The sequence below is a fragment of the Pogona vitticeps genome, chromosome 15, assembly GCF_051106095.1.
Source record: "Pogona vitticeps strain Pit_001003342236 chromosome 15, PviZW2.1, whole genome shotgun sequence".
Classification (NCBI taxonomy): Eukaryota; Metazoa; Chordata; class Lepidosauria; order Squamata; family Agamidae; genus Pogona; species Pogona vitticeps.
In genome coordinates, this window is record NC_135797.1 from 7,604,176 (window position 1) to 7,618,833 (window position 14,658).

Genomic DNA, 14,658 nt, shown 5'->3' on the forward strand with positions numbered 1-14,658 from the left:
ATGAAAGCTGATATAATATGGATCTCTTGTCTAACGAATACATTTGGTAGTCATTTGCTTAATTTTTTTTAACAAATGCAATATAAATACATCCTCATTAATTGTTATTCTTTCTCTTTTTTTTCAGTGGATTAGTTATGTGCATACTGACTCCTTTCTTGAGCCATTTCGGCTATGGGTTTAACTGGCGCTGGGGAGCTGTCCTTGTCTGGAGTGGCGTCAGAGGCACTCCCACTTTTAACACAGTTCTGGCATTTAGTCGAACCCCAAGTGTAAGGGCAGAAGACCTTGAGATTAAGACTACGGTAAACTTAAATACTTTGGAAATTACTTTATATACATACGTCTATATGGTGCATTCTATATGTCTTGTGACGGAGGGATTGCAGGGAGTGATTACTGGAGATGGGAAACAAGTAGACCCTCCTGGAGACATCTTGCAAAAGTTCAGCTCCACGTGACCTGTACTTTTCTCACCAACGGATGGTAAGATCCTGCAGGCATCTGCCACTGAGAACTGGGCTGTTCTTTGTGGGCAGAGTAGTGTTGCGCAGAGGATTTATCTTTGCATAGACATTGGCAGAATACAATTGTGCTTTGTGTTCTTGATGAGAAAATGTCCACACTGGTAATCCTTACATCTGGTCCACTTTATTTTGTCCTTATTTCTAGAGTGCCAGTTCTGTTAACTCGCCACTTAGATCTTGTTCCCGCAAAAGCACCTCATTTAGTGTTCATCAGTGGCCTCACGAGAAAAATAGTGTCCTTCCACCAAGACCCTAGAAGGATGAGTTTTGGAAGAGCATTGAGCTTTGGTTAAAAACCTCTAGGTGCACAGCAGAAGTGCAGGGAGTCACGGTGCAGAAGTCTCCTCAGAGGAGACCCCCCCCCTTATTGTCTCCACCAGTGGCTCTTTCAGTCTCAGTAACTCCCCCTGAGACACTGGCAAGAGGAAGAATCACCAGCCGACGGTACAAAAAAGGGACCGTTTAGAGCAACAGGCCTCAACAGACTCACAGCCGGCTTCCAGCAGACATCTGCAGACTACATTCGCAGGGCACTAAGGGTGCACGAAGTACCAGCAGAGAAAAAAGGCTGCTAAGCGGAGAGGGGAGGCTCCCTTTGAAATCAGAGGCGGGTCTCTGCTCGATGGATTGACGGTGGCCCTAGACCAGGAAGGTCCCTCCCAGGCAAACTTAATGAAAGGCAGCATGCAAGGTTGAAATAACTCTGGGGCTGGATAATCTGTGGGTCCTGGCTAACGTTCCCTCTAATTTTCTGCTGTTCCCGTGTGAGGCCCCCTCCCACCCCCTCGCAGGGAATTTTGGCCGCAACCGGAAGCCAATGGGTAGCAACACTGGCTCGGCTGTGCGGTCCCAATGCAGCCCTGCGTGGCCTCCCAGCTTAGAGGGAACGTTGGCCCTGGTTTTTCACAAGAAATGGTGTAAGAGGTATTTAAGGGTGAGATTAATTGTCTGTTGCCCAGGCCTCAGATCCGTTGGTATAGTAAATATTGAAGTTAATGTCTTCCCCCTTGGGAATGTTCGTAAGGAGATTCCATATGTGCAGTTTCCCGTTTTGATCTATATTTATCTGTTAGTTCAACTTCTATATCACCCTATCAGTGCTGACACTTTCTAGGCGGTTCACAATGCATCAAAACATAATTGCAGTCCTCAGAGAAGTTTAACCGGTTTTCAGCCACCACAAGAGCCTCTTGAAAGCCAAGGCACTAAAAAAATACTTTGCCTTAGAACTTGGACAGCTTGCAATAACGGGCCAGGTCCTGCGGGTGCTGTTCTGCTTCTACTGGATCTCAGGGTGCTGGAAATCGTCCATTTCAAGGAATTCCAAGCTTCCTGTCTGCCTGTTTCAGCTTTGGAGACTCCCTAGGACTGCTTTTGCCCTGGGGAAGCTTCTGGGAAGATGGGAAAGGGCATTGCAGAACTTCAGTGCTCACCATTGAGCCTTTTAATGTATGCCTTCAATTTTACTGACCTTTACTTTTTTGATACACACTTAAGGGCAATGTAAATTCAAATATGTCCCTTGACTGCTGTGACACAGAAATCATCTTCATTTTATATAGGTACTTTGCTGCCATTGACATTATTATTTTAAATTAAAGGGAGTTAGAAATTGTCTTGCTGTTTTGGTGAAAATAGCTTTAATCTCTCAAAGGTAACTAGATAATTTTTGTAAGTGAAGTTACTGGGGAGTAAGTGCTAGTGAGCACACTGGGACTGAATCAATATGCTTAGGATCATTGGATCAGAAAATGGCCTGATACGGGGAGGGGATTAACAAAATATTGTAGCATTTTTAAAAAGTATTGAAAGCAAGGACAAGCAGATTCAAGAACAGTTTTTACCCAAGTGCAGTATTGAGTTTAAATGCGGGGCCATAGGTTTTTGGTGGAATTTTAATTGCTGAGAGAAAACGGGGTATCTATATTTGGATGGTGAAAGTTGTTTATATTTTAACTTTTTTTTTGTAGTGTTGTCCAGTTTTACCTTGGGGAAGAGCACCTCATTTCGTTGCACCCACTTGTGAGCGCAATGACAAATAAATTTCTTATGTCTTATGTCTTATGTCTTATGTCTTATGTCTTATTTGTTCTCTGCTAATTGCACGCATTTTTATATTTCAGATATTTTTCTATTCTGTATCATCATCTTTGCTAACCTTGATAATTAATTCTACCACTGTGAAAAAGCTGGTTATCGCATTAGGTAAAATGTTTAATATATTCATTGTTTCTTTTGGAAGAATAATATATTTGTTGATCCTCTGATATAGTTTACAGAACAATTAAATAGTTATGGTCAGTTAAAAATTAGTTCTTGAATGATGAAATGTGCTTTTTCAATTAAAGTTGCCTGTTCTGCCCAGAATATAAATTTGTCAACCCCTTTTCTTATCTCAGATACGTTATTTGTCAGAGGCCACCTATTCATATGCTTTATTCTGTCCGTCTTTTGTGCTTGTTTCACCGTCTAACCTTCAATGCTTAGACAGATATCCCATGTTCTCATTCCTGGATTGTCTGGGACATACTTTTGAGTGAGCAGATAGGGTTGTCCTGGTTGTCCCATATTATTGCCATAAGGATGATGATGATGTAAATTATTGTTTCATGCTAAATGTGTGTAATTTAATTAAGTTAATTCAGGCTCTAACTCTAGTAGGAAAATAAACCTGTTTTTTTTTCATTGCTGTGTAAAATGCTGTGCAGAGATGGTGTGATAATGGGGTGGATTCTGGTTCTGAAAATCTGTCAGCATCTCTTAGCTCCTCCATTTTCTCTAGTTTGTTTCTGTCCCTTTTCCAAATGGGTTGTAACATTTATTTCACACATTGAAACGTGTGTGATTTTTTGTGTGTGCCTACTGTGAGTGGGTTCAAGTTCGGGCAATCTCCATCCTCCATTTCCCCCCCCCCCTGAAAAAAAACTGGCAACGAATCTTTCTGACAAACAGTCTTTTTATTTTCTAGCATTGGAGAAATGTGAACCGTAAACTCTGTAGGACCACATTTTGTTTTATATAACTGTCCTTTAACTCGGGTGGGATGAAAGAATTCACCAGCGGGGGGGGGGGGGTCACTCCAAAGCGCTCTCCATCATCTCTATCAGTAGTTTTTCTCCTTGGCAGGGACATCGGGTGCCACAACAGGGGTGTCGAGCCCACTATTTATTTTAGAAGCAATGTTACTATAAAACTATATTTTAACTCTCTCTCTCTCTCTCTCTCTCTGTCTCTCTCTCTGAGTGTGTGTGTGTGTGAGTTGGTGGCTAAGGCCTCGGTTCCACTGACAATAAAAACCATGTTGTATGAGGTTCTGATGAAAAATAACCACTACACAAATCTAACCATACACACAACGTACGTGCAGTTATTCTGCTCCCCTGCCAGAGGTCAGTTTGTTATGGGGAGATTTGGAATCATTTCCACCCGTGTAAACACTGCTGCTGCTTTTTAAAAAATCCCTTCTATCTGATATAGCGCTATACCAGAGAGCAGGAATTCAAAGAAATAAAACGAGAGCACTCCCGCATGGCTCACTCTTTGCCCACTCTTCAATCGCCTGTCCCTCCCACCTTTAATCCATGTTTCCTCTTTCCCTTCTCCCCCTTCTCCCTCTTGTCCATTCCCCACCACCGCCATCTGATTGCTCATCACCCATAACTAACTTTGTTTTGTCAGGCCATGTGGGCAGTGATGGCGGGAGCCTCCTTCCGCCTGGAGGATTCCCTGCGTAGCTTCCCCCAAGCAGCCGGAGGGCTGGCCATCAGCTGATGTGTGCTGCGCCCAGAAGCCGCCAGAAGCAAGGGAGCCAAATCCCCCGGCTGTGATTGCGGGCGGGGGCCTCCTCCTAGCTGGGGGATTCAGTTCTGCTGCTTCTCCAGTTCCCCGATCAGCTGAGGGCCAACCCTGCCCATCAAAACACAAACAGCCTTTCAGAATCGTTTAGCTGTCCCGCGAGTTTTCAATCCCTGTCATTTGCAGCACTGCATACAGAGATGCAGATGAATTGTGTAGATGCGCCCTAAGAGTACACAGGCCTGTTTCACGGACAGAACGGCCTGTGTGAAAAGAACTTCAAGGGGCGCATCTCCCTGCCTCCTTGCACTTCCCTCCGTGTGTCCTCAAAACCTCCTCCCCTGGATGGCTGATCTCTCTGCACCAGGTGTCTGCAGGGCGGAAGGGAGTCCAGAGGGAGGAGGAGGAGGAAGAGGAGGAGGAGGAAGACCTCTTGTGCTATCAAGAGCCATTCCGTTCTACAGGGCAAGTCTAGCCAAATGTATTAAACTACAGCTCAGGTTTTTATGGTTTTATTATTTTAAAAATCATTCTTGAAGATTTAAAATAAAATTTGGCTTGAATAATAAAAACTATCTCTCATAATTTTAATGTCTTATTCAGATATAATTATCTATCTGAATTAATATACAATTAATATATAATTCAGATAAAACTGACAGAACTATATTAATTCCCCTGTTTAAAATTCACCTACCTGACCGTTAGATCTGAAATTACATTTGTAACTTGCCCACTGGGTGACTCTGCTGAGCCTAAGCTATTATGTTCATCCGAAATAAAGTAGTCATAAGAAAATATAGCAAATAGTCTTGTTTTCCGTCTGTCTCACTTCGTTTGTTTAGTCGTTTAGTCGTGTCCAACTCTTCATGACCCCACGGACCAGAGCACGCCGGGCCGTCCTATCTTCCACTGCCTCCCGGAGTTGGGTCAAATTCATGTTGGTCACTTCGATGACCCTGTCCATCCATCTCATCCTCTGTCATCCCCCTTCTCCTCTTGCCTTCACACTTTCCCAACATCAGGATCTTTTCCAGGGAGTCTTCTCACCTCATGTGATGGCAAATGTATTGGAGCCTCAGCTTCAGGATCTGTCCTTCCAGTGAGCGCTCAGGGTTGATTTCCTTCAAAATTGATAGATTTGTTCTCTTTGCAGTCCAGGGGACTCTCAAGAGCCTCCTCCAGCACCACAATTCAAAGGCATCAATTCTTTGGCGGTCAGCCTTCTTTATGGTCCAGCTCTCACTTCCATACATCACAACAGGAAAAACCACAGCTTTTACTATTCAGACTTTTGTTGGCAATGTGATGTCTCTGCTTTTTAAGATGCTGTCAAGGTTTGTCATCGTTCTTTAATTTCGTGGCTGCTATCACCATTTGCAGTGATCATGGTGCCCAAGAAAGTAAAATCTGTCACTGCCTCCATATCTTCCCCTTCTATTTGCTAGGAGGTGGTGGGAAGAGTGGCCATGATCTTAGATTTTCAGACCATTTTTTGTGCTCTCCTTTTTCACCCTCATTAAGAGGTTCTTTAATTCGTCCTCACTTTCTAGCATCAGAGTGGTATCATCTGCATATCTGGGGTTGTTGATATTTCTTCCGGCAATCTTAATTCCAGTTTGGGATTCCTCCAGTCAGGCCTTTCGTATTATATATTTTGCATGTTTTTGTTGGCCATGCTTTCTAAGGCCCACTTGACTTCACTCTCCAGGATGTCTGGCTCAAGGTCAGCAACCACCCTATCTGGGTTGTCCAGGACATCCAAATCTTTCAGGTATAATTCTTCTGTGTATTCTTCCCACCTCTTCTTCATGTCTTGTGCTTCTGTGAGGTCCCTACCATTCTTGTCCTTTATCATGTCCATCTTTGCACAAAATGTTCCTTTAATATATCCAGTTTTCTTGAACAGATCTCTGGTTTTTCCCTTTCTATTCTTTTCCTCTATTTCTTTGCACTGTTCATTTAAGAACGCCCTCTTGTCTCTCCATGCTATTCTTTTTAAGTCTGTGTCCTGTTTTCTGTAACTTTCCCTATCTCCTTTGCATTTTGTTTCCCTTCCATTCTCTGCTATTTTTAAGGCTTCGTTGGACAGCCAGTTTGCTTTCTTGCATTTCCTTTTCTTTGGGGTGGTTTTTATTGCTGCCTTCTGTACAGTGTTTCGAGCTTCCATCCATAGTTCTTCAGGCACTCTGTCCACCAAATTCAGTTCCTTAAATCTGTTCTTCACTTCCACTGTGTATTCGTAAGGGATTTGGTTCAGATCCATCTTTGGCTGCAGGGAATATAATCAGTCTGATTTGGGTATTGCCCACCTGGTGATTTCTATCTGTAGAGTCACCTCTTGTGTTGTTGGAAAAGTGTGTCTGTGATGACCAGCTTGTTCTCTTGACAAAACTCTATGAGCCTTTGCCCTGCTTCGTTTTGAACTCCAAGGCCAAACTTCCCTGTTGTTCCTTTTATCTCTTGACTCCCTACTTTAGCATTCCAATCCCCTAGAATGAGAAGGACATCTTTCTTTGGTATCAGTTCTATAAGGTGTTGTAGGCCTTCATAGAATCGGTCAATTTCAGCCTTTTGAGCATTGATCACTGGTGCATAAACCTGGATTATCGTGATGTTGAAAGTTCTGCCTTGGATTCGTATTGAAATCATTCTATCATTTTTTAAATTGTATCCCAAGACAGCTTTTCCCACTCTTTTGTTGACTATAAGGGCTACTCCATTCCTTCTATGGGATTCTTGCCCACAATAGTAGATATGATAATCATCTGAATTGAATTCTCCCATTCCCGTCCATTTTAGTTCACTGACACTCAGGACGTCAATGGTTATTCTTGCCATCTCCTGTTTGACCACCTCCAGCTTCCCAAGGTTCACAGATCTTACATTCCAGGTTCCTATGCAGTATTTCTCTTTGCAGCATTGGACTTTCCTTTCACTTCCAGGCGCGTCCACAGCTGAGCGTCCTTTCAGCTTTGGCACAACCACTTCATTACCTCTGGAGCTACTTGGACTTGTCCTCCTCTCTTCCTCAGTAGCATGTTGGACGCCTTCCAACCTGAGGGGCTCATCTTCCAGGGTCATGTCTTTTAGCTTTTTTGTTTCTGTTCATGGGGTTTTCTTGGCAAAGATACTGGAGTGGCTTGCCAGTTCCTGCTCCAGGTGGATCGTGTTTAGTCAGAACTCTCCACTGTGACCTGCCCGTCTTGGGTGTCCCTGAACGGCATAGCCCATAGCTTCTCTGAGTTACCCAAGCCCCTTCACCACGACAAGGCAGCAATCCGTGAAGGGGTTGTCTCACTTACTCTGGGACAACTTTTGAAGATTTTCTGCTTTGTGAGAGATGTTCTGTCAACCATGGCAAATAGAATTTGTATGAATATTCACAGAGAGTATTTTGCTGGCCACTTCCTTAGATGTGGTCATTACACTTGTGAAAGTGGCTGAAGTCCACAAACATTTTACATGCGTAGAAATCTATAGGACTAGAGGAGAAAATGTGTGAGAGAAAACCACATGTGTTGCCTGCAGAGAACGGCCTTCTGTTTGATACAGAACAAAAACAGGCTTGCTGGAGTAAGCTGGGCTTAACTTGAGTGCTGATATTTTGTAAGCTGCGCTTGGACTTTTTGGGATAAATCTCATCAAATAGCTCTGATTTCTCCCTTAAAAACATACTAGTTGCGTAAATCTGCTAGAAAGGGAAAAACATGTCCGTCGTTGTGATGCTCTTCTGTACAGGAAGAGAAAGAGAGTATATGAGGCAGGTGAAGTTTCCGTTTGAGTTAGTTTCTTGAATAAGGACTGTTTAGCCTAGGAAAGTGAAACTGCACGACTCTCATAGTTTAAGACTGTTTATATTTAACCCTTCAAATAAAAATGCCCAGAGTAGTTCTTGTAGGTATTTGCTGTTTCCTTACACTTCTTACAGTGAATAATTCATTATTTTTCTGTTTTTATAGGACTCTGTAATGTTAGTTTTCCAAAGCGCATGGCAAGGCATAATGTTTTTCAACATTTCAAACAATTGCTGGCCACTGCCTTTGCAATGTTGAAGTTCGATAGATTCTTAGCTGATGCAAACTGGGCACTGGCTGAAAAAACTATAACAGACGAAGATCTTGATAAAGTAAGTCTTTTTACGTTAATGCGAAAGAAATACATTTGTCTATTTATTTACAGTATTTATATCCCACCTTTCTCCTATGGAGGACTTAACAAGACTTGCAACACGATTTAAAAATCAGATAAAGCTCAAACCCACAATAAAGTTCAATAAAAGATTATTAAATAAATGATTATATCAGAACAAACACAGGATTAAAGAAATAAAGGAGCTATTGAAAAAAAATGCCAAAAAGGAGTATAACACCTACCATTGGGGGGGGGAAAGGACCTACTCACTATCCTCTACAGTCAGTCATTGGCCAAATGCATGGGTAAAAATAAACATTTCTCTGCCAGCAGAAGGGCTGGAGGGACCCGTTTGTCCCCCTTTGGAAGGCCATGGAGGGCAGTTGGAATTATGTCCAGAAACGAACATGTGACCAGTGAAGCTTTTACGGTGAAGAACTGAATGCAGCCCCGTGTAGAGTGTTTTAAAGGAACGCAAATGGGATATAACGAATGCATGTGTCAGACCGTGTGGCCACTTTCCAGAAAATCTCAGGGACTGGGAATTGGTCAGGGGCAGTGGTCAGATAGCAGAGAAACTGTGATGGAGATATACACGAGTAGTGGACATTTGACCTGCTACTGCAAGAGGCACTCAGCGGTTCATGCAGAGAAGCATCAAAACACAACTACAAGGTCACAATGCCCTCTCCTCTGTTTCTGGTGGTTCCCAGGTCCATTTCTTTCCCAGCTGGACCTCCCTTGCCCCACCAACCGGCCTACTGCCTGCCTTGAGCGCTATCCCTTAAAGGCATTCCTTGAGCTCTGCCCCTTCTTCGGATACAACAGTCCTTTTGCAGGAGACTCCACGGCTCTAATTCCCATGTTATTTGGTTCCAATGATTTGTAGCGCATTTTACAATAACCTTTGCATTTGTCTCCAGTAAGTGATGGTAGCCCTGGAACAAAGTCAGCATGAAGTCTGAGATCTAGCTAATTAAAGTTATGTACCGTCAAGTCAGAAGTGACTTGTAGTTACCCCAGTAGGTAACGTCCATAAGTAGAAGCAAAATTTCCCATAGGAATGCATTGAAAAACCATTTAATCCATTCCGGCTGTTTTTCGTTCTTATCTAGAGGCACCATTCTTACGTCGATGCATTAGTGCCCACAAGAACTAATGCAAAGCCAGTTAATCCGTCCTCTATCACTAGGGAGAGAATTTTTCTTCTTTTGACTTAAGATGAACTTAGGTCAAAAAAAGGGCAGGAAAGGAGGGAGGGGAAGGGAACTCCATCTAAACAGAACATCCTTAAAAACAAGCACCTTTTAAAGAAAACCAAGCACCTTTTTGTTTAAAAAAAGGGCAGGAGAACACCTTTTAAACAGAACACCTGTTTAAAAAGACACAGAATCCAGCAAGCATTATTCCAGCACAGAACTCTTCATCACAAAAAGAGAGGATAGAGGGTGAGAGAGATGAGACAATGGATGGGGAGGGGGGAGAGCCTCGAGTCCACAGTAGACTCCATTTTAAAAGTCCATTTTAAACTCCATTTTAAAGCCTGCCTGCCTGCCTGCATCAACGATCAGCAACCATTATTACAGCAAACAGATCCCCAAAGAAAAAAAAGACGTTGAAGCCACATTTTACACTCACATGTTTTAAATCAACCGAGAGGTTACAATACACAAACCCTAGGGGCCACAGAATGCAAAAATAAATACATAAATTTTACATTTTAAAATTATACAGTCTAATGTTCACATTTAATTTTAATTTAATATTGCAGTCTACTTTTCACATTTTATATCCACACCGCAAGACCCATCAGGGCACAGAAACATAACCCTCCCACCTAGCCCTACCCCTCCACCAAGCTGCAAAAACCCCTGTACAGCACAGTAAATAATGTACAGTGTTTGTATTCACCCAGAACAGGCAGTCTCTCTGTTTTAAAAAAGTCAACAATCTAAAAATCAAAATTGTAAAAAAGCCAAAAAAAATACAGTCTGTATAGTACAGTATCAGGCAGTCTGAAGACTCTCTCCTTATCCACTCTCTGACTGCTGGGACGAGCGAGGTAGCAGAGAAACAGCCTCTCTGCTGGCCAACGGTTAACAGAAAGTTCAAATTTCACACTTTCCCCTCCTCATTTTTTTGTTCTTATCTTGAAGCTCCGTTAGCAAGTAGAAGCAAAATTTTGCAAACGGAGCTGTTCGTAAGTTGGACTGTTCATCGGTAGGGACGCTTGTAAGTAGAGGTTCTACTGTGTAGTGTATTTGTTCTCAATGGACTCACTGATGAACACACTGCTCGGCTTCTATCTGTTTCATGAGATCTCTTGCTTCTCAGTGACAGGTAGAGTAGGACCCTCGGATCAGCTGGACCAATACCTGTGGTTTCATTCAACCACAGGTGACTGGTCAATTCTCACGGCCCTGTAGCTCCATTCCTGGGGTCCAGGGGCCATGTTTTCAGAATGCCAGGACGAGGTGGGAAGCAAGGAAGAACTTCCGCTCATCCAGGCAGGGGACGGGATCATCCTTCTTCCTTCCCTCTCACTCAAGCTCTCCTGGGTGTGGGTTGGGTCAGACCTTCAGACCAGGCGAGGCGTGGGTGCGCTAATCCCAGTTTCTGCGGGCAAGCCGTCATGGCTGGGATTGCGCTGGGAACCAGAAAGATCGGGTTGAAAGAGGGGGCAGCAGCAACTCTGGGGCAGGGCCGAGGCTCCCTGGGCAGAGATGCAGAGCTCCCTCACGCAGAGGAGAGGGGGAGGAAGAGGTGGACCCAACCGGGCCTCCCTGGCCTGCTCTCCATCCCCTCCTCATCCTACTTTCATCTCCCCAGGCTGGTCTGAATTGCCTCCCCCCCCCAACAAGAACTGGTCTCCCACACACATAGGGGGGTCCTGCTGTACCAATAGTTGAGGCATAACGTGATCAGTTGCCTGGGCCCACAGACTCACACTCGTAGTTTAGTGAAATCCAACATTCAGCTAGATTTTTTCTCATCTCGAAGTGGAATTGAAAAGGAGTGCAGAGAAGGAGGGAATGAACTTGAGGGTACTTGAGTTATAGCGGAGCAAAAGAAGGCTAAAGCGTTGATCTATCAGGTACAACTCTCTTTAGGTATGCATCCTTAGAAAGTGTCCTTTCAGGTGTAGCCATGGTTTGTTTAATATTCTGGAAAGATATGTTGCTCTCTTTATATACGCTGTTCTCTTTATATTATTACAACTATGATTCTGTTTTTACTTTTTCTTTTTTTAAATAAACACACACACATTATTGTTCTTCATCAGCAGAAACATAATTTCCAGATTAAAAGAAGTAAGTTTAGTATTTGACTTGCTTTGGTCATGACCTCACCTGGGATATTGCGTCTAGTATTGGGTCCCACACTTCAGGAAGGGCAGCGATGAGCTTTCACCTAATCCAGAGGAGGGTAGCAATGAGAGTAAAGGGTTTGGAAACCAAGCCTTATTTATGAAGAGCAGTGGAGGGAGTTGGATATGTCTAGCTTGAAAAAGGGATAACTGAGAGATGATATCCTAGCTATCTTCAAACACTTGATAACAGCTATGGAAGATGGACCAAACTTGTTTTCTTCAGCTCCAGAGGATAAGGCGCAAACTAATGGAATCAAATTAAAACGAAGGAAGCTTTTTAACTAAACAAGAGAATTAACTACCAGACAGGGACTGAAGATCAAAAGCAAGCCGCAGTTACAGTTGGGCCATCACATTTATGGAACTTTTGGAGGAGTTGATTCACCAGATCCTCACTGATTTAACAGGACTACTCTAGTTATAGATTTGTACCACTGGATTTGAACCCTTGAGGGCTCTTCAATAATGGAATGCCCTGCTTCAAAAGGCAGTGGACTTTCTTTTATTGGAATTTGGACGGCCATCTGTCGGGGATGTTTTCCCAGCTTTGGCAGGAGGTTGGACTTGATGACCCTTGAGATTCCTTCTAGCTTGACCATTGGATGATTCTGCGATTTCTCTCATTCTTTAAGCAAGGGTGAGCAACGCTGGGTCCTCCTGATGGCGTTGGACTCCTGATGAATCTCTGAGTCATGATTCTTCTGGCTGGAGCTGAAGAGAGTGGCCGATGAAGGTCATCTGGAGGGCCACAAGTTGTCCAGGCCTCTCTTAACCAAACCTTTAAAAGCAAAATACTCTACTTCTTTAAATCTTAGGGCAAACCTTTTTCTCTTCATAACAAGGCTTAAATAGCTCTTCTCGAGTTCACAGAACCAGGAACAAAACCAGTAAGCACCAAAATATAGTTGAATTAGGGTGGCACCAGCTAACTATAATTATAATGCCAAGATCGTTGATTTGATGTTGAGACTTCTAGTGAAAGTAATTTTACTTTCTTGTTTTTCCTCTCTGCAGTTAGATTCAGAAGAATTCAATCAACAGATAAAAAAATTTAGATGTCCAACATGCAATGTAGAAAATCCAATTGATATAAATTCTGAAGAAATGGCTGAATTAATGGAGGAAGCCAGGCTGCGTCTCTTAACAGCACAAATAGTTTGTATTTTTTTCCTTTTTTATGTCTTTCTTCTAAGCTTAGGAATTTAAATACTTAACATATTTGAATTTGTGATGCTTTAAGAAAAAAAAATCCAAGGCCTAAGAATTTTTGAGTTTTTAAAGATATATTTAACTATGAATTTAAAAATCCATTCTCTCTGACGTGTGCCACTGCTACAAATTTTAGCGAGTCTCATAGCCAGAATCAAAGTCTTAATGTTAAATTACCCTGGATCATTTATTATGCAATGAGGGCAGAGTTTTTCCTTAATAATTATGATTCCTGACTCGTTGTTGTTAAGGAAATATGGCTCGGAGTGTCGTGGTCAGTTTGGAGCTGCGGGTGCGCATGGCGAGTGTCGCCAAAGGGTCAGGCCTTCCCAAAGTGTGCGCCGCCACGCTTTGATGCCCCTCCTCTGTTAATTCTGATGGAGTGCTGACAGCCCTCCTGGTTTACACTGCCATCCTCGCCTCAAGTAGGGAAACTTTATCATCAGCTTATTGGACAGAATGAAGGGTAAAAAAGGGGCTGAAGTGGGAAAGAAGGGCTGGAAGTTCCCCCTCCCTCTGGCTGGAGGTTCTGCTTGGCTGTTGGGAGCCCCCCCTGCCCCCCAATCAAGCCACCCAGTTCTTTGCAACAGCCCTCCTCGCAAGGCTCCCAGATGGAACATCTATCGGGCCGTTTCACATACAAAGGACATGAAACTTCTTTCACTGATGCATGTATCTTGCGTGTGTTCAGAGGCTCCCTTCTTGGAATCAAGGAAAGAACATGGAGGTTCGAAAGAAAGGCTCTTTTGTGGTTTTCCTCTTCCTTTAAAACACCTCATAAGGCCCATCCCTAAGGGATAGAGGTCAGGAGTCTCTAGATATGTTATTTTCAACCACTGCTGCTGCTGCCATAAACCTCTCTCTTCAGCAGATGCTGTTTGCTTCCTCCCCTTGACACATCTTTAGCAGATGAGAAGCTGCCCTCAGAAATCCTCCATAGATGAAATTCTTTGCTTCTGAGGAATTCTCTGTTGCAGTCTTCTCTCTCTTTCAGGATCCCCGTTGTTAGTGTTAGCACCCAATTTTAGGTTTCAGTTGCTTTCAGTTCTCCGGCAGGGAATAACAGATAAAGATAGTGCATCAATCAGACTAGATGTGAGTCAATTGTTATTTTATTGAACATATAGCTGGACTCCCGTCTTTAAAAGTCAGGTTGGGTGTGTTCATCATACATTGGCAAAGCATTTTATAAGTTTCTTACAAAGGACCATAAAGCACGGCATCCCCTTATTGGTCTCCTGAACCCTATGTGTGCCTGTTGGGTCATCCTATTGGCCGTGGTAGATGTGAGAGAAAAAAAATATCCACATTGCATCCCAGGGTTAGTGGCTGCCAAGTTTGTGAATGTGTGTGAACCATTGTGCAGTTTATCTCTAAATATGTTAATGACGGATTGTCCTCCATTGTTGGAAGTTACAGTCTTTGCCCTGAAACGCTGTGAAAATGAGTTATTCTGAGTTGGCCTTGAAGGGGGGGGTGGCTCTCACAATGCTGTGTGATATTGTAGGAATGTTTGTGAGTGCCAAGCGGGAAGGGCCAGGAGATTCAATACGTTGAGATGAAATGAGGATATAAAATACATTGACTATAGAGAATACATATATAGAGAGATACAAAAATGCA

At 43.1% G+C, this 14,658-nt stretch overlaps 1 protein-coding gene across 4 annotated transcripts in view; it reads left to right on the forward strand.

The window, feature by feature from the left end:
• Nucleotides 1–14,658, forward strand: part of LOC140702812 (solute carrier family 9 member C1) — a 127,306-nt gene that overhangs the window by 27,395 nt on the left and 85,253 nt on the right. For all 4 annotated transcript variants that reach the window (XM_078381969.1, XM_078381971.1, XM_078381972.1 and 1 more), the window contains exons 9-12: nt 128–305; nt 2,651–2,732; nt 8,285–8,451; nt 12,841–12,981. In XM_078381969.1, coding sequence (XP_078238095.1) covers nt 128–305; nt 2,651–2,732; nt 8,285–8,451; nt 12,841–12,981 — 568 coding nt within the window. The remainder of the gene's footprint in view (nt 1–127; nt 306–2,650; nt 2,733–8,284; nt 8,452–12,840; nt 12,982–14,658) is intronic.